The sequence below is a fragment of the Rattus norvegicus genome, chromosome 12, assembly GCF_021556685.1.
Source record: "Rattus norvegicus strain SHRSP/BbbUtx chromosome 12, alternate assembly SHRSP_T2T, whole genome shotgun sequence".
Lineage (NCBI taxonomy): Eukaryota > Metazoa > Chordata > Mammalia > Rodentia > Muridae > Rattus > Rattus norvegicus.
This window is the reverse complement of record NC_141545.1, coordinates 42,243,103-42,266,352: the sequence shown is the minus strand read 5'-3', so window position 1 is coordinate 42,266,352 and position 23,250 is coordinate 42,243,103. Positions and strand designations below refer to the sequence as shown.

Here is a 23,250-nt window from a genome sequence, read left to right as displayed (position 1 = left end):
CTGAAAGCTCGAGACGATAGTGTGTTTCATTGCGGAGAGCTCATTACTGTGGGCTTGTGATCTCCATCATGTCTTTGGCTTGGCTGCACCTCAGAATCTGTGATTACCATAGCTCCAACGTGACAGCTGCAAAGCCCTCCTCTCATCCCCATAGATAGCTGTGCTCACTCGACCCGGGCAGGTGCTGCTAATAATCTCTGTCACCAGGTTTTAGGTAGAGGAATATCGGGAAGCATTGGAGTTGTGGCTTCTATCAATGAACAGGAAGGCATAGCTACAGTCAGATTCCCTCCTGTGGACTGCAGAAGGACGTCACAAGCTGCAGACACGCTGACTATTCCTTTGTCTAGACTCTGTGTTCCACGGTCAGAGGTAAGGCGATGCCGGCCTGCTTGGTCAAGCCCCTGTGTAGGTGCTGACTGTTGTGTGGGCGGGCAAACGCTGTAGAGACATGAGGGCGGTACCAGCCGTGACGATTTCACAGTAACATGGGTAGGAAGGTTTTCATCCAGATGTTAGCTGGGAATAATCCAGTGTATGACATTTTTGGTTGCTTGGATGTGGTTTTCTGTGGTGGTTTTGATCACACACTGACCATGCCTTTGTTTCTTGTGCCTTTTGCCTTGGCCTGCCCTTCTGTCACAGGCACTGCCTCTTCATAAGCTGTCCATTACTGAGAAGGTAGTCCAGGCAGTGCAGTCCATGCTGCTCCCTCAGGAAGGCAGCCTCTCTATCCACACCTCTCTTCCTGCAACAGGAGATGGCTCGGCACCTGTCATGGCAGTTGTCCGGCTTCTGGCTGAAATCAGAACCAGGTAAGTTGGCCTGACCTTAAAGGTCCATAGCCCAAAGTTCACGTCAGCTAAGTAACAGGCACCATAGTCACGCAGCACTTGCCGCAGCTTGCGTTCCCAGTTCCTACACCTCTGATTGCATCCCTGGTGCTTACTGTGCCACACCGTACGGCTGAGCCGTTCACACCGGCTGCAGGGCGCCATGCCGTGGAGGCTCACACCTGGGCCGCACTGGCTGCTCTGCTGAAAGAACCCGTTTACAGCAGGAATCACGTGGCCACTTTTTCAAGTGACTCAGTTCCATCACTTTCCAACCTAGTGACAGGAAAATGTGTCAGAGAGGAGATGTCTGCCTACAGACACATTGACTCTCCACTAGACAAGCGTGGCAGGGTCTCCTGCAGAAACTTTGCAGATGTGCGCATGTGCGCTGGCCTACATGAGAGAAGTCAGAGTGTAGACTTCTGGTCTCTGGATTCGCCGCCCTAACTTGTGCAGTGCTCTCATTGCTCACAAGGCTCGGTGATGCAGATCCGTAACGACTGATCACCGGTACCCTGTGTCCCTCAGTGGAAGCTGCGTTGCAGCAGTGACTGGGCAAAGGCTCCTTAGACATCCCATGGTGTCTGTGGGGAGTGGTTACAGAGCCATCCTCAAGTACAAAACCTGCGACTGCCCACATCCTCGTATAGAGCGGCACAGCACGAGTGTGGAGCCCGCACATCCTCCAGTACTGTCACATGCCTCTGGGTTTCTGAGCTTCCTGTGCATGCCAGTGCTGTGGAAGGATTGCTGTGCCACTGGCATTGTTTGGGGACGGTGACCAGCAGAGAAGATCCATAGACATTTAGTGCAAGAGAAGCTTTTTCCAAGTATTTTCAGTTTGGATGGTCAGATCCCTAGCTCCAGACCCCCATGGGTGTGAAGGGCCAACTATGTATTTCAGAGAGGGTTTGCTGTGGAAAATAAGTCTAAATGACAAGTTTGATTGAAGCGGTTTCACAGTTGATGTCTTAAAGAATGAATATTGACATGTTGTGACTCTTTTAACATCAAGAGCCTGCCTGGTCATGGCACAGCTTTTAGAAGACAGCCTGTTTTGTGAGGAATTCATACAGCAGTGTCCAGCAGCAGTGGAAGTCCTGAATCTCGTAGCCCAGGAGTGCAGTGCAGGTGAGTGCCAGTGACCACTGTGCAGTGTCTCAAGAATAGTCTGTACGTGCACACACATGCACGCGCGCGCGCGCGCGCACACACACACACACACACACACACACACACACACACACACAGAGTCTGCTGCCTCTGTTTTCCAGGAAAGTGGACCAGGTCCCTGCTCTCTTTTCTACGTTCACATTAACTCACTGATGGCTGTGCACTCTGACTGTGGGTTGGCGACATTTGGATTCTAAGCACAGACTTTGTATTGGTGTCCTTCTTCAGGATGGCCTGCATTTAAGAAATTCAAGGATTTTTTTGTTTTTATTTTTTGTTCTTGTTTGTTTGTTATTTAGTCTCACTGTATAACCACAGCATCCTGGAGGTTTTGATTTAGACCAGGATGGCCTCATACAGGGATCCACCTGCCTGATGCTGGGATAAAGGCAGCGCCACATGCCCAGCCACTGACGCTTACAATCAGCTTAGGTGGCCTCGTGCCCTCACCTGGCATGAGTGGGGCCTGCCAGCAGTCCTATAACTCTGGTTAACTTACAGGCCAGCCAGAGCTAACTTGTAAGTTTTAGGCCAGCCTCGGCTATACACAACGGCCCTATTTTTAAACAATAAAATAAGAGAGTGGGGTTCCAATTTTTTCAGATAAGAATCCTAAGAGTCATTTGCTAAGTGTTTGTCTTATGCCTGAGGCTTGTGGACGGGCTTTGCTTAAGTTCCACAATCTCATCTTCAAAGCCTGTGTAGGCCTAGGTGCTCCCAGTGCTCTGGGATTGGGGTTGGAGGCCCTGGGGAATACCACGTCCAGGCCGCTGTCCTCTAGGCGTGTGGCTGTTGAGCTTTGTGAGGAGCCCGAAGGCGGCTCTGGGTACTTCCTCTTGTATAAGGATGTAAGTGGGCCCCGTGTGTAATGGCGTCCTTTTGGTGCCACTCCCGGAATCCATTTCATGCTTTGCTATGTCCTCCACAGGCGAGCGGCTTGCAGTTGTAGAGGTGCAGTGCGAGAGGCTCAGGATGCTCTATCGGGACTGCGCTCGGCCTCCTCCACCTCCGCTGCAGGCCGACCGGAGACAGGTGAGACACTGCCGCCTCTCTGCAGTCTGCGACTCAGCCACTGAGGAAGGACAGGTGTCACGTTAGACAGTGCGCTGCAGCTCTGAGGTGGCGCGCCTGTCTCCGAGGAACGCGTGCAGTCTTTGGCAGCCACACTGTCACCTTTGGATGTCCAAGAGTGCCGAGCTGACACTTTGAATGGTGGAACATTACACTACGCAGCAGGATTTTATTAATATCTTTGAAGTCTGAATAAAAAAAGACAGTTTTAAACAAAAGCTAAGGAACTGGAGAGATGGTAAAGTGTTTGCCACGCAGAGTTGGACACCAGCTATGTCCTATAACCCCAGCGCTGGGGAGTCAGGAAGTCCCCGGGTTCCCTGGCCAGTGAGTCTAACCAATCAGTGAAAGACTCTGTCTCAAAAAGCAGAGCGAGCTGTGGTTGGAAATACTAGACTGCAGTATTCAAATAATTAGCACATGGCTGAGTAATAGCAAATATGAAAAAATGCTGCGTTTTTATGTTTGTAGCAGCTTTACTTACAATACTCAAAAATGAAACCTGCTTCAATGTCCATCAAATGTTGAATGAATGGCAAAATAAGATGATAGCAAAGCCATGAGTCATGACATAAACAGATAGCGGCCACCCACACGGTCCCACAGGTGTCCAGATCCCATGTGTGTATAGAAAAACTGCAGAAGCAGCAGCAGGTGTGACGGGCTGGAGGAGGACAGAAGTGAGTGAGAGGCTGGAGCTTGGCTTCTGCTGAGTGTGGGGTTGCTTACAGCAGGGGAACAAATGCTCTAGACCAGAATGGTGATGGCTTTACAACTCCACACGCACACCAGAAGGCAGGGGTGTGTGACTCGACGTGGGCAATCATGTGGTCTGAGAGGTGTGTAGATACGTCGGTGTCCATAAACAAAGCTTGCACCAGTCTCACTTGGCATCCAGCCGTCTCTGGGTACCCTGTGAACACATTGAGGCATTCGTGTGTCCGCATCCAGCTTGTTCTCTGCAGCCAGTGAGTCCCAGCAGCCGCAGTGCTCACCACACGCTGTGCACGCTAACGCTCCGTGGCTGCGGTTCTCTGGGATGTGCTGGAATGGGTGGGTGGGGAGACACTCTCATAGGGAAGCCTGACGCTTGAGCCATGAGGATTGGAGCATGAGGAGACAGACAGCCGCCCAATGAGAGAAAAATGAATAAAGAGAAAACCAAAGAGCAGCTTCATGAGCCCGAGAAGGAGCAATGGGGAGGCAGCCAGGAGGATGAGCAGCTGCGGCTCAGGGGTCACCTCAGTGGGCCTGGCACGCAGAAGGGCTTGTCTGTCTGCCTGTCTGCCTCCCTTTCTCTCTCTCTCTCTCTCTCTCTCTCTCTCTCTCTCTCTCTCTTTTTAAATAAAACCAAAACCAAGTTCTCATTGGGACTTTAACAAAAAAACAAAAACAGAGTGTTCATGCCGGGCATGGTAGCGCACACACTTTTAATCCAGAGCACTTAGGAGAGGAGGCAGCAGCAGACTGATCTCTGTGAGCTTGAGGCCAGCCTGGTCTGCAGAATGAGTTCCAGTACACAGAGAAACCCTGTCTCTAAAGATCAAAAAAAAAAAAAATCGAGAAGCTTCTCAAGATTAAGTTTTACTTTGGTGTCTGGATGTTTCCCCTGCCTGTGTGTATACCACGTGTCTGAGACCAGAAGAGCTACCAGTGCACTCAGCCTCTGAGCCCTCTCTACCCAAAGACAGACTTCCATATGTATAATGGGGGTGCACGGGGATAGTGTTGTTGAATGGAAGGCCTGGCATAGCAGGTGTAAGGCTTTGGGGTCCATTCCCAGCATTATAACAAAAAATGAAAAGGAGAAAAGAGAACCCATGCTTTGATCACATTGGGAAAGAGTAATGAGATTTTCTGCTTTGTTGAGTGGAACCCTCCCTCCTGTCCCCCATTGCAGCCCAAAGAGATCACCTGGAGCCCTTCTCGAGTGTTCCCTCCAGTTCGCGCCTGCATGTTTTCATCTCACCTCACCTCTGTCACCTTCCTGGCTGACCCCAGTGCTGGAGGAGGTCTTCCCCGGGGCACATTCATCTATGCCACCTCCCCGCTGCCAGTTCAGGTGAGAAAGTGCATGTCAACCTGCCTCCTCCCTCCCTCAGCTGAGAAAGAAGCGGCAGGTGCTAGGCCTGGCCACTTGCCCCTCTGACGTCACCCTCTGCTGCTGTCTCTTCAGGCCCCGTCTTTCTACTGGGAAATTGAGATTGTTTCCTATGGAGACACTGATGACGACACTGGACCAATCGTCTCATTTGGCTTTGCTACAGAGGCTGAGAAGCGTGATGGGGCATGGACCAATCCGGTGGGCACTTGCCTCTTCCACAAGTAAGTGGCTGTTCTTACTTCAGCGGAAACGACAGCGCGCTGCCGGGCATGGTTGGGCTCGCCTTCAGTCCCAGCGTTCAGGAGGCAACAGATCTTTGTTTGAGGGCCACCTGGTCCATTAGTAAGTTCCAGGCCAGCCAGGGCTGCGTGGTGATACCCTTTCATAAGAATGGGTCAGGGTTCCAGAGAAAGTGACTTCCCCCAGGTGTTTATGGGTATTCAAGGAGCCGAAGGGCCCTTGTGTGATTGAGGACGTTCAGACAGAAAGTGCCATTTTCCTCTGTGGAGGCTTTTGTTCCTCCACATGGTTCTAGCCCAGTTGTTCTGCAACAAGAAACCTGTTTTTCTTCTTTCCCAGTCAATTCTGAATCCATGTACCATGAGCTCTTCTGTAGACTGGGCTCTGCTGGGCTATTGTAATACTAACAGGACAGCAGAGCAGCCTTAAGCCAAGTGTGGACAGTGCTAGTTGGAAGTCTGTAGTGTTTGGGAAAGCATTGCTCTTGGCTCTGGGGATTCCTTCCTTGCCTGCCCTTCCTTCTCTCCCTCCTCCTCTCCACATGAGTCTAAGCCTCGACTCTCTTGTTCTCCTCCCAGCAATGGCCGAGCTGTGCACTACAATGGCTCCAGTCTGCTGCAGTGGAAGAGCGTCCGCTTAGATGTCACACTCTGTCCTGGTCAGTGCAGCGGGGCCTCCTTACTCTGCATGCTTCTGTGGGTGCCAGCCTTGGGCCTAGATGGTTTAAAGTTGAATAAACTTAGCAATTGGAAATGGGTCATTTGTCTTGGAGTGAAAAGCAAACGCCTGCCCTTGCCGTCTGACTTTTCCACCACAGCTCTCGTATGCTGAAGCCATTAGCCTAGAACCTCCACCTTGTAACGCAGGGGACACACATGGCTGCTTTTGTCCCTCACCACGTAGTTCCAAATTAGAGTTCACCTAATAGTTAAGGAGGAAATGTGTGTGTGCTTCCTGCTCTCTGCTGTAGGTGATGTGGCAGGGATCGGCTGGGAACGGACCGAGGGGACTCCACCTCCTCCAGGGCAGCCAGCCAAAGGTCGGGTGTACTTCACATACTGCGGGCAGCGCCTCACACCGTACCTAGAAGATGTCTCTGGCGGGATGTGGCCTGTGGTTCACATTCAGAAGAAGGCAAGTCACCTCGATAGGAGAGAAGAACAAACTCTTTTCAGAAGTGCGTCCTGACTAGAAAGGGACAGGGCTTTTATGTAGCCGTCCTCTGCACACTGATGGGCGTGGGGAGCCTGCAGAAGTGATTCCTTGCTTCCCTGATGGACCCTGCAGGCTTGGGGCTGCCGACGCTGTGTCCAGAGCATAGCCTGCTCTTGTTCCGACCTCCCCTTAGCCATCCTTCCTTAACGAGGACAGAAAGACCACTGAAAAGAGCTTGTGAGAGCAACCCTCTGAGTCATGTAGAATGGCAGATGCTTGGAGAGTTTTCTGGGAAAGACTCAAAAGTTCAACATTCCTCTTCCCCCAGCACCCAGCACACCTAATCACACACATGCTCACTCACACCCACATTTATACATACATACACGTTCACAGGGGCACACCGTCTCACACACACACACGCTCACTCACACATTCATACACACACACACACACACACACACACACACACACACACACACAGGCTCCTGTTGACGTGCTGCTGCAGCCCCCATCTTCGTCCATTTCCCAGTGCATAGCCAGATGCCTATCCACGTGGACTCCACACTGGTCAGCAGCAGAATCCATGTTCAAAGTGAGCTTCTCTAGCCTTCTTGTCTCAGGAAAAGTAGCATTCCTCTCCTTGTCCCATGCTTCCATTCACTCAGCAGATGTGTCCCCAGCATCTGTGTGTGAGCACCATGTAGAACTTAGGCAGAGAGCAAGGCATTGATGCTGTCCGTCTTTGTCATGCTATAATCAATTGGAGCAGTTAGACATTAGTCAGATAATCACAGGAACGTATAGAGGTAGTCACAAAGTAGTAAACCCTTGGAATGAAAATCTAGTCTCTAAGTGCCAGGGTATCCCTGTCCTCTGAAGACATGGTAGTTAAGCTAACCTGGAGACCGTCCCACTGTCTGGGAAGTTAGAGGGGAGACTTCCAGGTAGAGGGAGGAGCAGCATGTGCAGTGGTGTGGCATAGAGCACAGCCCCTGGCCTGGTGCAGTGGTGCAGCCTTGATATCCAGTTCTTGAGAGCCAAGTCAGCAGGAGAGAGAGAGAGAGAGAGGGATGCTCCTCTAGCCGTAACTCGAGTCCCAAGGGATTCCATACTCTTCTGGCATCTCAAGCACCAGGCACACATGTGGTGCACAGCATACATACAGGCAAAATTCTCACATACATGAAAGAAAGAATGAAAGGAAGGAAGGAAGGAAGGAAGGAAGGAAAGGAAGGAAGGAAGGAAGGAAGGAAGGAAGAAAGAGTGCAAAAGAAGATGATTGTTGAAAGTTTGAGGCTAGCCCGGGCTACATAGCAAAACCCTGTGGACCAGGAGTGGGTACAAGTGTTAGTGACAGTGACTGGCAAGAACCTGAGCTCTGTAACAGGATGGCCAAGGGAGGCAGACAGCTGTGCAGCTCTCCAGGCACGGCTCACACATGCCTGCTCCTGGGCCTGCGTCTCCCACCTGCCATCTCTTGGGCCGCTCTTTAGATTTAGCAACCACTGAAGTGTACTTCATTGTTCATAAATCAAAAAGACAGAAAGAAAGTGTAAACAACCTAAATCCTATATGTGCTCTTTCTAGAACACAAAAACTCGAGCCAATTTTGGCTCCCGCCCGTTTGCGTATGCTGAAGGACAGGCCCACCGTAACGCTGCTGACCTGTGCACTGACCTGGCAGAGGAGATCAGCGCTAACTTCGAGGCCTTGCCATTCGCCATGGCATCTGACAGTGACAACGATGCTGGCACCAGTATTGCGTCAGACCCAGGCACTCATGGGCCACCATGCCGGATTGCAGCAGTGGCCACAGCCCAGCAGCGTAAGCCCCGTCCTCCCCCCGCCCCCGCTAGTGCTGTTGTGAGTGCTGTGAATTCTTCAAGTCCACTTAGCTTCGGCATCCACAGTGCAGGGAGACAGACGGGGCGGGGCAGACTGGAGTGTCCATTCGTGGTGCTAACCATGCAGGTGGAGGAAGTATAGTGCAGGAAGCTAAAAGCCCAGACACGTATAGGAAATCACTTCATTTTACAGCGTTACTCATTTAATAATTTTTTATCCAAAACCTCTTTAAACCGAGGTCATCAAGTAATGGTAAGATGGCAGAAGTAAGGACGCGGACAGACAGCTGTGTGCTACACACAACGTTTCCTGATCACTTAAAACTCACATAGACGGGGGTTGGGGATTTAGCTCAGTGGTAGAGCGCTTGCCTAGGAAGCGCAAGGCCCTGGGTTCAGTCCCCAGCTCCGAAAAAAAAGAACAAAAAAAAAAAAAAAAAAAAAACAACTCACATAGACAGCTGGGATGACATAGACTTAGAAGCTCAGGTATTTGGGTGGCTGAAGCAGGAAGATAATACATTCAAGGCCTGTGTGGGGACAAGGCCAGCCTGAGCAATTTAGCAAGACCCCATCTCAACATTTAGATAGTCAGACCAAGAGATACGTAGAAACACAGCTAGATACATAGGTAGATACACAGATCATAGATGCATAGATAGATGGGTGCATACATATATACATGCATGCATACATACATGCATACATACACACACAGACACAAAGATAGATACATATGCATAGATACATCCAGAGACAGATTCAAAGGCTGAGGACATATCTCAGTGGTAGAAACCATACCTAGAATGGACAAGAGTCTGTCCCTAGCCTTGTGAAAGAAGAAAGGAATGAAGAGTCTCGTTGTGTTTTGTTACAGAATATGACAGTGACACCTCCTGCCATTATAAAGTCGAGCTCAGCTATGAGAATTTCATCACCTCTGGCCCAGACCCCCACCCACCTCCCATTGCAGATGATGAAAGCGACGATGATGACGATGATGACATCCCTCAGGTAAGAGCCCACAGCCTGGCTCACGACTGGGCAGCACTTAGCTCGCTGGGGACTCGGGACAGGGCCTGTGCTGTTAGCTTTCAGTTGTGTCCTTGTGTGAGTAGTCATTTACTCATTCTGAACTGCCCATGAGTAGCCATGACTGCTAGGCTGAGCTGCCAAGGTCCATGTGTTGGAAGGTGAAGGAAATCCGAGCTGTAGGGTGAGTCCTTCGGTGGCTTGGAAGAAGGAAGAGCTTGCTGGCGGGGATGGGGAGAGGTTGCTGATGGGGGAAGGAAAGGGTGCTGCGGGGGCACCTAAGGGTTTGTGTTTAGGCCAGGCTTGAACAGGGCAGGTCCTTGCACTAGAGCCACAGTTCCTGCATATGAAGCTTTTGCTCAGCTCACAAGCTTCCTTTCCGTACAGGAGGACCACTACGCGCTGCTGGTGAAAGCATGGGAGACCAAGGTTTTCCCTACCATCCGGAGACGCTTCCGAAATGAAGCTGAGCGGAAGTCGGGCCTGGACCAGATCAAGGGTGCTTTACAACTAGGTCAGCTGTGTTTTGTTCTCCTGAAGAGTCACTGATTGGCTGGAGGGATGAGTGAGAAACAGTTCAGGGAGAGACACTCCTCAGGTGCTATCTGGCTGGCTGTGTCTTACCCCTGTATGTCACTGAACACAGGTCCTTTGCCTTCCTCGACTCCCCAGCGCTTTCCCTTTGTTTTGTTTCCAAGTACATGGACATGTCTTACTTGGCTTAGTGTCATTAATACGATAGCGCTGCTTTTGCTCTAAGTGTAACTGAAGCAAAGCGGCTGGATAGAGGGGCGCCGGCCTGACCTCAGACAGGAGGGTGGCAAGTTCAAGATCATCCTGGCCGCATAGTGACCCTGTCTCAAAGCAAGCAAGCGCAGGCCCTGCAGGACATTGGGTAGAAGGTGCTAGCACCAGTCTGCCTCTCAGCAGCGTTTGTGGTAGCACAGACATGGCAAGGCAGAAACAAACACTGCTCTCACACTCTGCTGCCTCTGTGTTTGCTCTGTTGTTTGTCCTTCAGAGTTAGTTCAAGTTAAATGCCACCATGGTCCTGTGCCCTTGTTGGCAAATGTCCTGTCCTGAGAAGCTCCAGCTCCTCCCACCGTGTCACGGCCCTGCCTGGCAGCACTGACTCTGGTGCTTTCAGCCTTTGTCACACTGGGCACCCACATCGGAGGCCATAGAAGTGACACAGTAGTTAAATGTGATACGAACTATCCTCCCAGCAAGGGCACAGAAACGCTCTGCGTCGGTCCCTTCCAGGCACGAGTCAGTGCTCTGTTGGTGTGACGATTGTGTCCCCTGAGGCATTACCTGGTGTGCTGTGTTTGCAGGCATGGTGGACATCGCCCGGCAGACAGTTGAGTTTCTCTATGAGGAGAATGGCGGCATCCCCAGAGACCTTTATCTTCCCACCATTGAGGACATTAAAGACGAAGCAAACAAGTTCACAATTGACAAAGTTCGAAAAGGTTTTGCTTTTGCTTCCTCCTTCCTCTGTGTGTGACCTTCCCTTTGAAAGGAGCAGCTGCTGGCTCCCTTAGGGCACGCTTACTCTGAGTCACGTGACCTCCCCCAGGCTCAAGTGTCCTGGTGGGCCTCGAAGGCATGCGTGTGGCTCAAGCAGTGTCTCCCACATGCCCAGAGCTCCCTGGCATCAGCAGCTGTCAGGGGAGTTCCTGGCATGCTGGGCAGGGGGCACGCTCTCGTCTTACAAGCACTTGAAAGATGGAGTAACAAGATCCATTCAAAGTCACCTTGCTGCACAGTGCATTTGACAATAGCTTGGGTTAGGGGAGCCCTTCCTAGAATGGACATGTGTGTTTCCCTAAGATCACCCATTACTTTGAAGAAAGAACAGAGAAGCACATACGGAGAGAAATTTAAGCCACTGATTTTATTCTGCCTCATAATCTTTACAGAAATACACCATAGCTAAGGCTATGGACATGGTTCAACAGATACGTCTGCTCTTGTAGAGGACCTGAGTTTGGCTCCCAGAAGCACCCATAGCAGCTCACAACAACCTAGAATGCCATCCCCAGCTCTGACACAGTCTTTTAGCCTCTATGGGCACCTAGATATGTGACATACATACACAAGCACACAGTGTTTACATAAGTATAAATACGGGTACATTACATACATAAACACACAGTGTTTACATAAATATAAATCCGGGTACATTTTAGTGCCAGGTATGATAGCCCACATCTTTAATCACAGCACCATGGGTGTAAAGACAGATAGCTCTCTGAGCTTGAAGCCAGCCTGATCTACGTAGTGAGTTCCACGGTAGCCAGGGCTACACAGAGACCTGCTTCAGAAAAAACAGGCAAGGACAGTGGTAGTCACACCTTTAACACCAGCACTCAGGAGGCAGAGGCAGGCAGCCAGCCTGGTGTTCATAGTGAGTTCTAGAACAGACAGAGCTAGACATTTTGTTTGTCTCAAAAAACCAAAAAGTAAAATAAAAACCACAAAATGGTACATCTCAAAAAAACCACATCACAGATAAGTGAAGGAATATCTATTTCTGTGCTCCCCACCCCCTTTTGTTTTCTCATCTTTTGGAGTCTGGGAGAGTGTGGCTTAGTGGGAGAGTGCTGGGGTTTTGGGTTCAATCCCCAACATGACTTCCAAGAACACAAGTGTTGCCCCTCTTGAATGTTTGCCTCGGCAGTGTTTACGATCACCACACGGCTGTTCATATCCCCGAAGAGAGTCTCTGCTCCCTATCTGCCCGTCCTTCCCTCTCCCTAGAGTCTGTGCACTGCGTCTCTGCTTCCTGTCCGTGGACTTAACCGTAACTGTGGACATTTGTGACAAGTGCACCCGTTTAACATGCCATCTTTCAGGCCTTGCTGCGTTTTCCAGGTTCTTCCATGTGGCGTGTATCAATACTTCCTGTGTTGTTGTTGTCAAGCAAAGCTTCATCGTATGGATGCGCCCAGGCCTTAGTTGTTTCCACTCAGCATGGGTGGACTTTGAATCAGCCCTACTCTTTGTCTATGAGCATTAATGTTGCTCTAAACAGTGGTGTTCACACTCTTGTGTGGACATACATCTTCATTTCTCCAGGAGAAATGCACATGTGTTACGATATTTGGCATCTGTAATCATGAGTACAAGTGTTAGGCGATACAGTACCTGTGTGTTTAACCCTTTGAAAAACTGCCAAAGCGCTTTACAAAGCACCTAGACTGTCCTGCATTCATGAGTGCCACTTGTGTGGCCGTGCGCCCCATCTGTCTCTTTACCTCAGCCCTCGCTGTGGGTGTGAAGGCTCTCACTGTGCTCTTATGCACATCCCCCTGGTGGTTGACAAGTAACAGTGAGGGTCACCTCATGAGTCCTTTGCCCGTTTTTAATGGCTTGCCTTCTTTAGTCATGACTCTGAAGACTGCCATTTTCTTATCGCTTTACAGGCTCAGCTGTGTTCCTTTGATGGTTATAATAAAACTGAGGGTATTGTCACATGCTGCAGACTGTGTTAGACCCTACAGTACAACCTCCCAGGGTGACGTGGTACTTCCTCTGCCTCCTCAGGTCTCACGGTTGTAACCCGCTCTCCAGACAGCAGCAATGTAGCTAGCAGTGCTGTGGGAACTGCTTTGCCAAAATTTGCCATCCGAGGGATGCTAAAAACCTTCGGCCTTCATGGAGTCGTCCTAGATGTTGACTCAGTAAGTAAACAGCTGTGCAGGCTACTCCAATCCTGTGTGTGGAGAGAGGCTCCTGTGCCCATACAAAGGGACTACAGGATGGGGTGCCTAACATGCAGGGCCTTGGGGTTCTGTCTGCAGCTCCACACAGACACATGAAAAATGTATTTTGCTGTTAGATTTCTCTTCAAGTTAAAAACAAGGAAACCAGGCTGGAGAGGTGGCTCAGTAATTAAAAGCACTGACTCTGTCATTAGGAACAGCGTTCAAGTCCCAGGACCCATGTCAGATAGCTCACAGACGCCTTAACTCTAGCGCCAGGGATCAGAAACGTCTTCTGGCCTCGGTGAGCACACAGACCCACACATGTTCACATAGTCACGTGGACAACACACAGAAATAGACATAAAATAACTCTTCGAAAGGGGGGAGGGAACCACGCAGAAGTGCAGCTACGGAAAGGACGTCTAATGCTTATGGCAGTGGGCTGCACCCAGGCCGCCACGTCTCCAGTGCAGAGCCAAGCGGTCCAATGTCCTTGAGGACAGCGTCAGGTTGTTCCTCGGACAGGAGGTAGAAAGTAAGGCCTGGGCTCTGTGACTGCAGAGAGAGTGGGAGAGAGAGATGGTTCCGAGCACGTCATTGTACTGACTCTCGCTGTGTCAGTGCCTTCTGTCAGACCAGCAGTGTCCGCTCACTGGTGGTTGTCTCCACTTTACAGTGGCTGTCCTCCGGAGGCTCAGGGGGACTCGAAGGGGCAGAAATAGAAGACAGACAGGGAGTGACATGGGGAAGGCCGGAGGTTTGACAGCTGCAGCTGAGTCACTCCCAGCCCCTAGGCTAACAACTTAAAAAGCAGAGCCTTGGCCTGATAGCTGTATTTTATTGGTAGAAATTAAAAGGAAGCTCATAGATAGGCATTCTGTATTCAAATGCCAATATAATTTCTACTTAGGGATTATTAAAATTTTACTTAAGATATTAGCAATAAAAGCTGTAACACAAAGGTTATTTTAATAAAGTTTGCTTTTTCTAATTTTTACTTGATTTAATGTTTTTCGTGTTTTTCCTGAAGTCTTTTTTTTTAAAGGATCTATTTATTTATGAGTACACTGTAGCTGTCCTCAAACACACCAGAAGAGGGCATCGGATCCCATCACAGATGGTTGTGAGCCATCATGTGGTTCCTGGGAATTGAACTCAGGACCTCTGGAAGACCAGTCAGTGCTCTTAACCAGTGAGCTCTCTCTCCAGCTCCTCCTGAAGATTTTTTAAAATAGGTTTTAATGTTTTCTATTATGTGTTAATTTATAATTAAGAATTTATTGGATGAGACTACTGGAGAAGTAACTTAACAGTTAGAGTACTTGCTGCTCCTACAAAGGACCTGAGTTTGGTAACTCAAAACCACTGTAACTCCAGTTCCAACGAATCTGTCACCTTCTTCTCTATGCCTCTGTGGGCACCAAGCATACATGTAATATGCATGTAAATAAACACTCCAACAAATAAACAAAAAAAATCATCTTTAAAGGAAAATTTGTGGGAAAGTATCTCAGTCAGTAAAGTCTTTGGACCTCAAGCTTTAGGGCCTGAGTTGAGACCCAACAGTGTATCCGTGACCCCAGTGCTGGGGGAGGAGGGACGGATCCCCAGGGCCTACCAACCAGCCACAGTAGCCAAATCGGGGGAACTCTGAATTCAGTTAAGATACCATCTCAAAAAACTGAGGTATAAAGCAACTACCTTAGAAACATCAGCCTCTAGCCTCAACACACGTGTGTACACACAAGCATGTACACACACACATTTGCACACACCAAACCACAAAAGTTGTAGTAGGTGTGTACACCAATATTCTCAGTAGTTGGAGACTGAGGTAGGAGCGTTCCAGACCAGCCTAAGCTATGCATCAAGACCCAAAGGAATTGTGGGTGAGGATCAGTAGTAGAGTAGACACCATGTGTACGAGGTCCTGGGTTTGATCCTAACACACACACAACCCCAACAAGTTGAACTTCAGGAATGGCTCAGCAGTTAAGGGGCCTATACTGTTCATGCAGAGGGCTGAGTTCAGCAGTTAAGGGGCCTATACTGTTCATGCAGAGGGCCTGAGCTCAGTTACCAGCACCCACATGGCAGCTCAGACCCTCCTGTAATTCAGCTCCAAGGGACTCAACACCCTCTTCTGACCTCCAAGGTTATCTGCTCTCAATGCTCGTGCACATATGGGGGTGTGTGTACGTACATGTAATTAAAATAATGAAAATGAGGGGTTGGGGATTTAGCTCAGTGGTAGAGCGCTTGCCTAGGAAGCGCAAGGCCCTGGGTTCGGTCGCCAGCTCCGAAAAAAAGAACCAAAATAATAATAATAATAATAATAATGAAAATGAATCTTTCGGCCAGGTGTAGTATACATCCTTAATTCTAGCACTTTTGAGGCAGAGGCAGGTCGATCTCTGAGTTCCAGGCCTGCAGGGGGTACACAACTAGACCATGCCTTAAAAAAAATACTTGGGGGTTGGGGATTTAGCTCAGTGGTAGAGCACTTGCCTAGCAAGCGCAAGGCCCTGGGTTCAGTCCCCAGCTCCGAAAAAAAGAAAAAAAAATACTTTGGTGGTGGAGAGATTAAATCAATGTGTATATTGTAAATTCTCTTTGGGTTCATTAATTTTGTTCATAAAGTAGCAGCTAAATACAACATATAGTACGATATCTAGAGATTGTACCATCTGCATATCTTTGCATGAACTTGACAACCAGAATCAATCCTCAGAACAGCAGTTCGGATGTGCACTTCTCCCTGCAGGTGAATGAGTTGGTGCAGGTGGAGACATACCTCCGGAGTGAAGGGGTGCTGGTGCGGTACTGGTACCCCATCGACATGCTAGAAAGGCCCCCTGCGGGCTACCGCAGGACGGCCACTAACGGGCTGGTCACACTGGACAATACCAACCTTCAGATTCACAGGTAAAACGGCCTTCCTTTCTTTTAGGGAATGGATGCTTGACTAGAAGGCTTCTCCTTCAAAGCTCAGAGTTGGAAGGAGGGACGACAACTGCACAATCGCAGGGGATGGAGAAAAAAGACCCATCTAGAAGCACATGGCCTATGTCACATGCATTCTATTGTATACTTGGGACAGAGCCCACTAGAGAGATAAAGACATGCAGAGAAAAGAAGTCAGGAGGGACCAATGAGACATCCAGTTCATTCATGGGAAGACAGCGGCCAGCTGTCTTTTGGTAACCAAGTGTACCCTCAACACTGGCTGTGTGTGTGGTACCATGCGAGATTCTGGAAGGGACAGCGCTGCAGTGGAGACTTAGGGAAACCTAGTGATGATCAGTCACCTTCCCTGCCACGCACTATTAAATATTGCCCCCAAGACTCAAGAAACAGAGGCAGGAGAGTCTCTGTGAGTTGGAGGCCAGCCAAGTGTTGTGTTTTTTAAAAACAAAACATAAATAAAAATTCCTGTATGATTCATTCCTTCCCTCATAGAAGTCCCTGCTGCAGTTGAGAAGAAGGCAGAGGAGCAAGTGAATTCTCTAATAAAGGCCTCTACAGACCACGTTTCCGCTCCCTGTCCTTCAGCATCTCAGGTTCTCCTCTCAGACCCATGTGTGTGCCTGTAGCTCAAGGGTCGCCTGAATTTGACACATCAAGCCCTAGTTAAACTGCAGTTAATGACAACAACCAATTTCTCTCCAGGCATCAGTGTGGAACTGAGCTGAATATGTCTCTAACTCCTCCTCCCCTCTCTTAAAGTATATAGTCCTGGCTGGCCTCTTCTCACTGCCTCCCGAGTGCTAAGATTGTTACAGCGAGCCACCATGCCCAGCTTGGCTCTGTCTGGCAGTTCCGGGCTTCCAGCATGTGCCGTCCCACTGGAATAGTACATTATTCCACGGGGTTGTCTGAAGCTGTCACCAGATCCGAACAGGCCATGGCCCAGTGTAGAAGCACTTAATCCCAGCACTCAGGAGGGAGGACGCAGGCAAATCTCTGTGAGTTCCGGGCTAGTCTGGTCTACAGAGGGAGTTTCAGGACAACAGGGCTACACACTGATAACCTACCTCAAAAAACAAAACAAAAACAAAACAGGGAAACAACAACAACAAAAATCCCAGGCCACAGTTGGTAACACTTGAGCAGACGGGAAGACCAGCATTCTGCACAGCACTGGCTCGTCCACAGGGATCAAGTGACAGTGCAGGCGTGCGCACGGACTACACGCTGTGGGCTCCCCTGCCAGCGCAGTTCCTCTTCCCCACCTGCAGTGCCTTTCAGGGACGGCTGGACCCAGGCCGTTTGAGGCTGAGGAAAGTTCAGATAACCCAAGTGTGGTGTGTAAGGTGGAGGAATTGGGTTTCATCCAAACCTTCCTTCTCTGGTCCTCTCGATCTGAAGGTCCGTGTGAGCCGTCTCTTCCTCAGCTGTGACCTCTCAGCCCTCGACGTCCAGACCAGAGGGTCTCAATTCTGGGGTCACAACCCCTTTGTGGGTTGAATGATTCCTTAACAGGGGCTGTATATCAGATATCCTGCATATCAGATATTTATATTACAATTCATCACAGTAGCAAAATTACAGTTATGAAATGGCAACAAAATGACGTTATGGTTGGGGTCACCACAGCATGAGGAATGAAAGGGTCACAGCGTCGGGAAAGTTGAGAAGCGCTTGTCTAGACCGCTGTGGAGGCAGCTGATGCTCTCGGGCGAGTCAGAGCTTGCTCCTCTGGTCATCTTCCTGTGGCTTCTCGAGTGGAGGACTTGGGGCTTGTGCTTCCCTCGGCACCCTGTGAGCCTCTGAGGCTGCTTCCCTCCTGGGCTCTTTCTGTGTCGGGGATCTGTGTGCTGCCGTCACGCTGACCGTGCCAGTCTGTGTTACCTTACCTTGTAACAGGCAGTCGTGTGGACTTGCCTCTCTCTATGGCTCTTATAAACACTGTTGCTGTGGATTTATGCTAGCAAGCTTTCGTGTGGATAGATATTTTCATTTCTTTTTCCAGGCTGTTTTTTGAGTTGGGGTGAAAAAAAAGCCTAAAGAATACTATGTGTTTAAAGAAAACTTATTTAAAATTCAAATGAGTTACGTGAAACAGAGACCACAGGGCCAGAAGAGAAAGCCGAGAGTGTAGTGACGTCCTCATTGTTGTCCACCCCATGCCACTCCCGAGAGCTCTGCTCAGGGGTGAGGGCCAGGCCATCAACGCTCGGTGTCGCATCTTCCTTTCTTTTCCCTCAGAGAGCTGCTGCGGTGCGAGGCTGCGCTGGCCCGGTTGTACTGTCGCATGGCCCTGCTCAACATCTTCGCCCCCAAGCTACCTCACTTATTCACTCGGCTCTTCCACATCCCTGCCATCCGAGACATCACCTTAGAGCACCTGCAGCTCCTGTCCAATCAGCTCCTTGCTCCTCCCCTCCCAGGTAAGACCTGCCTGGAGGAAAAGAGCGCCAAGGTTGAGTGGTCTCGTGAACTGCATCCTAGCATCCTACCATGGAGTGTCGCAGAGGCCTGTGGCAGCCATGCTCACTGCTCTTAGACAGCTGAGGTGCTCTCTCACCAGACTCATGTAATGACCCACTGAGTACTCACTGAGCACGGGACTACTGCCACAGGTACTCTGTGACCCCGGAGAGTCAGAGAGGTGCCCTGGCAACCTGCTCTGTAGATGCCCGTGTGAGCCAGCTAAGTTTAGGATGCTTGGGGAAGGGCTTTCGGTGCCCATCTAGGCAGTGTTAAGTAAGGGAATCCCTCATTGGTTCACCCTGGACTAAGGGCTCCTCTGTCTCCTCTGGCACTCAACTTCCCTTTTACCTCTGAGCACTCAAGATAGGAGGCACAGACACCCTCCACAGACCCTGTTCCAAGCAACACTGTGTCCCAGTCAGTGTATGCCAATCACCTCCCCACTAGCCTGCCATCAGCAGCCTCCACCAGCCCATTAGAGAATGACAAGTCTCAGTAGTCACATGTGCCAAAACATAATTAGTGGAGACGAGGCTGTCCCAGAGCAGCTGGTTAGGCTACCTCACATGTATCTCTAAGAGACTTAGCAGGGAAGATGGCTCTCAGTAAAGTGCTTGCTGTACAAGCATAAGGGCCCTAAATTCCAGTCACCAGCACCCACATAAAAAGCGGGCACAGTGGTAATGTCACTGTGAGGGAGATGGAGACCTGGGGATCCCTGAGACTCACTGACTAGCCTGTTAGTCCAGTCCAGTGAGGGACCCCGTCTCAAAAATTATGATGAAGAGCTACTAACATCATACCCAACATCAACCTCTGGCACAGGCATGCACATACATGTGCATACATGAACACGTTGTGCATACACATTTGAAGCACTGTACTCCTAAGAAGAAAGCACAAGTTTCAAGGCCAATGCTCTTGACTTCCTCACACTGCCCTGATGGCCCAGGCCTCCCTGTCTCCCATTTCCCATGCGATTTCCCTGGGGTGGGGGTGCTCTCCATGACCATTTCCCCGGCTCTCCCGGGGACTGTCTGCTGTGGTTGTACCGTTGTCCCTTTCTCTTCCTGTCCCCAGATGGCACCATCAGCTCCAGCTCCATCCTCCTGGCACAGTCTCTGCAGCACTGCATCCACTCGCAGAGCTGCTCTGCCACCGACCTCTTCTACCAGGGCAACTCCCAGACGCTGAGGGAGTGGCTCAGCGTGGCCATCACCCGCACCCTGCACCAGGGCGAGGACAGCCTTCTGGAGCTGACAAAGCAGATCTGCGCCTTCCTGCAGGTACAGGCTTGAGCTCGTGGCCCCAGCCGTGAGGACACTGGATAGATAGTGCTCTCCCATGATCCACCCTGGGCAGCGCTTCTGTGGGAGCTCTTCTGCTTCAGACCGCCTTCTCCCCCAGAGGCTGCCAGCCCCTTGCATGGATTGCAGCATGTCCTGGAGAAGGCGACAAGATGGAGTGTACCCTGTGTCTGGGCTACACTTGCTCATTATGCCTGTCCTTTCAGACAGCACCAGAGCAGTTCCCCTCCGAGGAATTCCCAGTTTCCGAGTCCAAAGTCAGTATGGATGTGAATTTCCCCGGAGCAGCTTTTGTTGTTGTGTCTTGCAAAGAAAGTCAGTCTGGATTCCGCAAAGAGTAAGTTATCCTTTCTCCAGAGCTGGTGCTGGGGAGAGCAAAGCTAAGTGGATCATTCCACAGCACTGCCCCGGGATGTGTCTCCAGCTGACTTTGCCCTCAATTTACACCAGCTTTATTTGTTTTTTGGGTTTTTTTTTTTGTTTTGTTTTGTTTTTGTTTTTTTCGGAGCTGAGGACAGAACCCAGGGCCTTGAGCTTGCTAGGCAAGTACTCTACCGCTGAGCTAAATCCCCAACCCCTTACACCATCTTTATAGCTAACTTCCTGTATCTCCTTCTGTGGGGACCTAGGCTTTATAGAGAACAACCTTCTAAAGGTGGTGGAGATGACTTATGCTCAGTGCATGGCCTAGCCGAGCCTGTCTTAACCCCCACTTCCTCTCAGCTCCTCTCTGTACAAGGCTCCGTGGGCACGTGTGCTCGTCTATGGGCTCGGCCACAAAGTGAAGCGCACTGGCCAGCTGAACCTCATTGAAGCCGCCTGCTACCCTCGAGACGCCTCCCCAGCCAACACTGGGCTCGCCCCTCCACCTACAGCTGACCAGTACCCTTCTGTGGTTCTCTCCACAGACAAAGTCCACATAAAACTAGGTGAGTGTCTCTCTCTCTCAGCTCACACTGGTGTGTGGCAGGCAACAGGGCTCTACTGGCCGGCCTTTGGGGACCCTCGGGCCCAGTGACTGAGTGAAGAAAGAAACGATCAGAACAGGGTTTGAGACAGCAGATTACAGGCCTAGCAGAGGCTCCCCAGGCACAGAGGGATGGCCTTCCACCTGTAGAGTTCCGGGAGCCATCTGCACAGAGCAGCACTCTCACCCCTGAAGCCCCACAGGCTCTGCAGTCCCTGTTATCAGCTGTTCCTGAAGCTCTCGTTATAAACCCGCTGGTGTCTGGTGTGGCCTGTGAGCACCTGCTGCTCTCCCTGGCCTCGGGGCTTTGGGGTCCCGAAGCTGCCCTCATCAAAGCCCCATCAAAGAGAGAAATCCTAACTCCAGACTTCCGCTCTCCCTCAATAGACTTAACAAGAAAAGGACAGCATGTATCTGCCTGCCTTAGGCCTTAGGTCTAGCTGAACTTCCAGCCAGAGTGATGGATGGGTATGGGTCCCTCAGACTGGCCCTTCAGTCATGTGCTGTCAGGGGATGAAGGGAGGGATACTTCCTTATGACCTTGTCACCTCACAACAACTCCACAGCGTCTTCTCTCAGTTTTCTGTGCTCTTTCCTCCCTCCCTCTCCCTCCCCTGCCCCCTCGCTCTCTCTTTATCAATTAAAAATTAGAGAGTATCTCTCTCTGTATCCCTGACTGTCCTGGAACTCACTGTGTAGACCAGGCTGGCCTCAACCACATAGCGATCCACCTGCCTCTGCCTCCGTGTACTGGGATTGTCGGTGTGCACCACCGCCTGTAGTTGTGGGCCTTGAGGCGCTGGGTATCTTTCCCTTACTACTTCCTTATTTAGTTTGCAATGGAGCCCAGACTGGCTCCAAATGCAGACTCTTCCTGCCTGGGCCTTGCAGGGGCTAGGGGACAGATGGAAGGACCGTGCGGGCTGCCCAGTAGCACCTCACTATCAGTTTGCAGTGCCGCCCTTGTGTTCCATTGCCACACAGCAGGTGCAGTGCAGGGCTGGCTTCTGGTGGCCGCGCTGCCGATGTCTGCCTGGAGACACTGGGTAGCTGGTGCTTCTCACAGGGACGGGATCAGATGCAGCTGACCACACGTTTTCTCTGGGCCCTTCTCTTAGGAGTGTCCCCACCTCCTGGAGCAGTGCTGGTCTTGCACTCTCTGCCCCTGGAGTTCCCTCTGGCGATGGCCTTTGCTGAGCAGCTGCTGTCCTGGAAGTCGGAGGACAGCGAAGGGAAGTCAGAGGACGAGCCTGACAGCATCCCTACCTCCGTCCTCCTGCACGTGGTGGAACTGCTAGGTGAGGTGCTATTTCTTGGAACAAGTGTGGAGGGGTGGGTGGCCTGTCAGAACTGCGCTGAAGGTGGGCTTGGGAATAGATGTTACCCCCAGTCCTCACTCCAAGTCCACTCTGCCCGGTGTCACCACTGGACTGTATGGTGGGAGCCAAATGTGAAACAAAGAATAATATTGTCATGCCTACGAGTGTTAAATGTTTGCCAGGCATGGAGGGAGAGACCGGAGGCCACCCTGGTCAACACAGTGAGGTCTAGACTAGCCAGGACTACACAGTGAGACCCTGTCTAAAAACAACAATATCAAAATGTAAACGTTTGCATGATACCCTCCCTGTCAGTTAGTGAAAGGGAGCATGGATGTGAGCAGTGCTACCAGACGGACCATGACAGCCACAGAGCTGCAGACAGACTTCAAGCACACAACACTCACAAATGGCCAAATATTTGAAGTAAGCCTTAAACTTTAATCCACAATTGGCCTGATGGTGGTTTAGGGGTGAATCCCACTGATGGCTGTTCAGGTTAGTCAGGATATAAAGTGGGGGCTGAATGGCTAGAGGTACAGACGAGTGTGTGCTAAAGCAAATCCAGCAATTCGGTGACAGTGGAGTCGGGTGATGGGTAGAGAGGAGTGAGACCCTACTGAAAAGGAAAACAGACCAGGCAGGCAACAAACCCTGGAGCCTCAGGGCCACGTGTCATCGAAGCGGTAAGCAGAGGAAACAGGGACCAAGCCCAGACTGTTCGCTGTCAAAGGACGTCTTGCCAGGCCTGTGTGCTTTTGTCCCTTTCCTTTTATTTTTAATGTAGATAGTGTCTCACGTTGTCGTTGCCCCAGCTGCCCTTGTGAAAACCAGGTGGCCTCAAACTGGATTAAAGATGGACACCACCATACCTAGCCAGAAGAAAAAAACCTAGAACAGTAAATTTGTGTGTGTGTGTGTGTGTGTGTGTGTGTGTGTGTGTGTTTGAGAGAGAGAGAGAGAGAGAGAGAGAGAGAGAGAGAGAGAGAGATCCTCCCCCTCCCAATTTTCAACAGCGGCATCTAGTGTTAAGCCTATAGGACATTCAGCACACTC

At 50.5% G+C, this 23,250-nt stretch overlaps 1 protein-coding gene across 15 annotated transcripts in view; it reads left to right on the top strand.

The window, feature by feature from the left end:
• Hectd4 (HECT domain E3 ubiquitin protein ligase 4) overlaps positions 1-23,250 on the top strand; it is a 148,896-nt gene that overhangs the window by 103,530 nt on the left and 22,116 nt on the right. For 14 of the 15 annotated variants that reach the window (XM_087578474.1, XM_087578472.1, XM_087578467.1 and 11 more), the window contains 19 exon segments: positions 208-372; positions 646-815; positions 1,852-1,967; positions 2,938-3,041; positions 4,981-5,142; positions 5,257-5,405; positions 6,003-6,082; positions 6,395-6,558; positions 8,170-8,407; positions 9,304-9,440; positions 9,846-9,972; positions 10,793-10,930; positions 13,008-13,144; positions 15,933-16,093; positions 18,377-18,558; positions 19,682-19,887; positions 20,115-20,245; positions 20,632-20,837; positions 21,994-22,173. In XM_087578474.1, the coding sequence (XP_087434600.1) occupies positions 208-372; positions 646-815; positions 1,852-1,967; positions 2,938-3,041; positions 4,981-5,142; positions 5,257-5,405; positions 6,003-6,082; positions 6,395-6,558; positions 8,170-8,407; positions 9,304-9,440; positions 9,846-9,972; positions 10,793-10,930; positions 13,008-13,144; positions 15,933-16,093; positions 18,377-18,558; positions 19,682-19,887; positions 20,115-20,245; positions 20,632-20,837; positions 21,994-22,173 (2,953 nt within the window). 15 annotated transcript variants of the gene reach the window in all.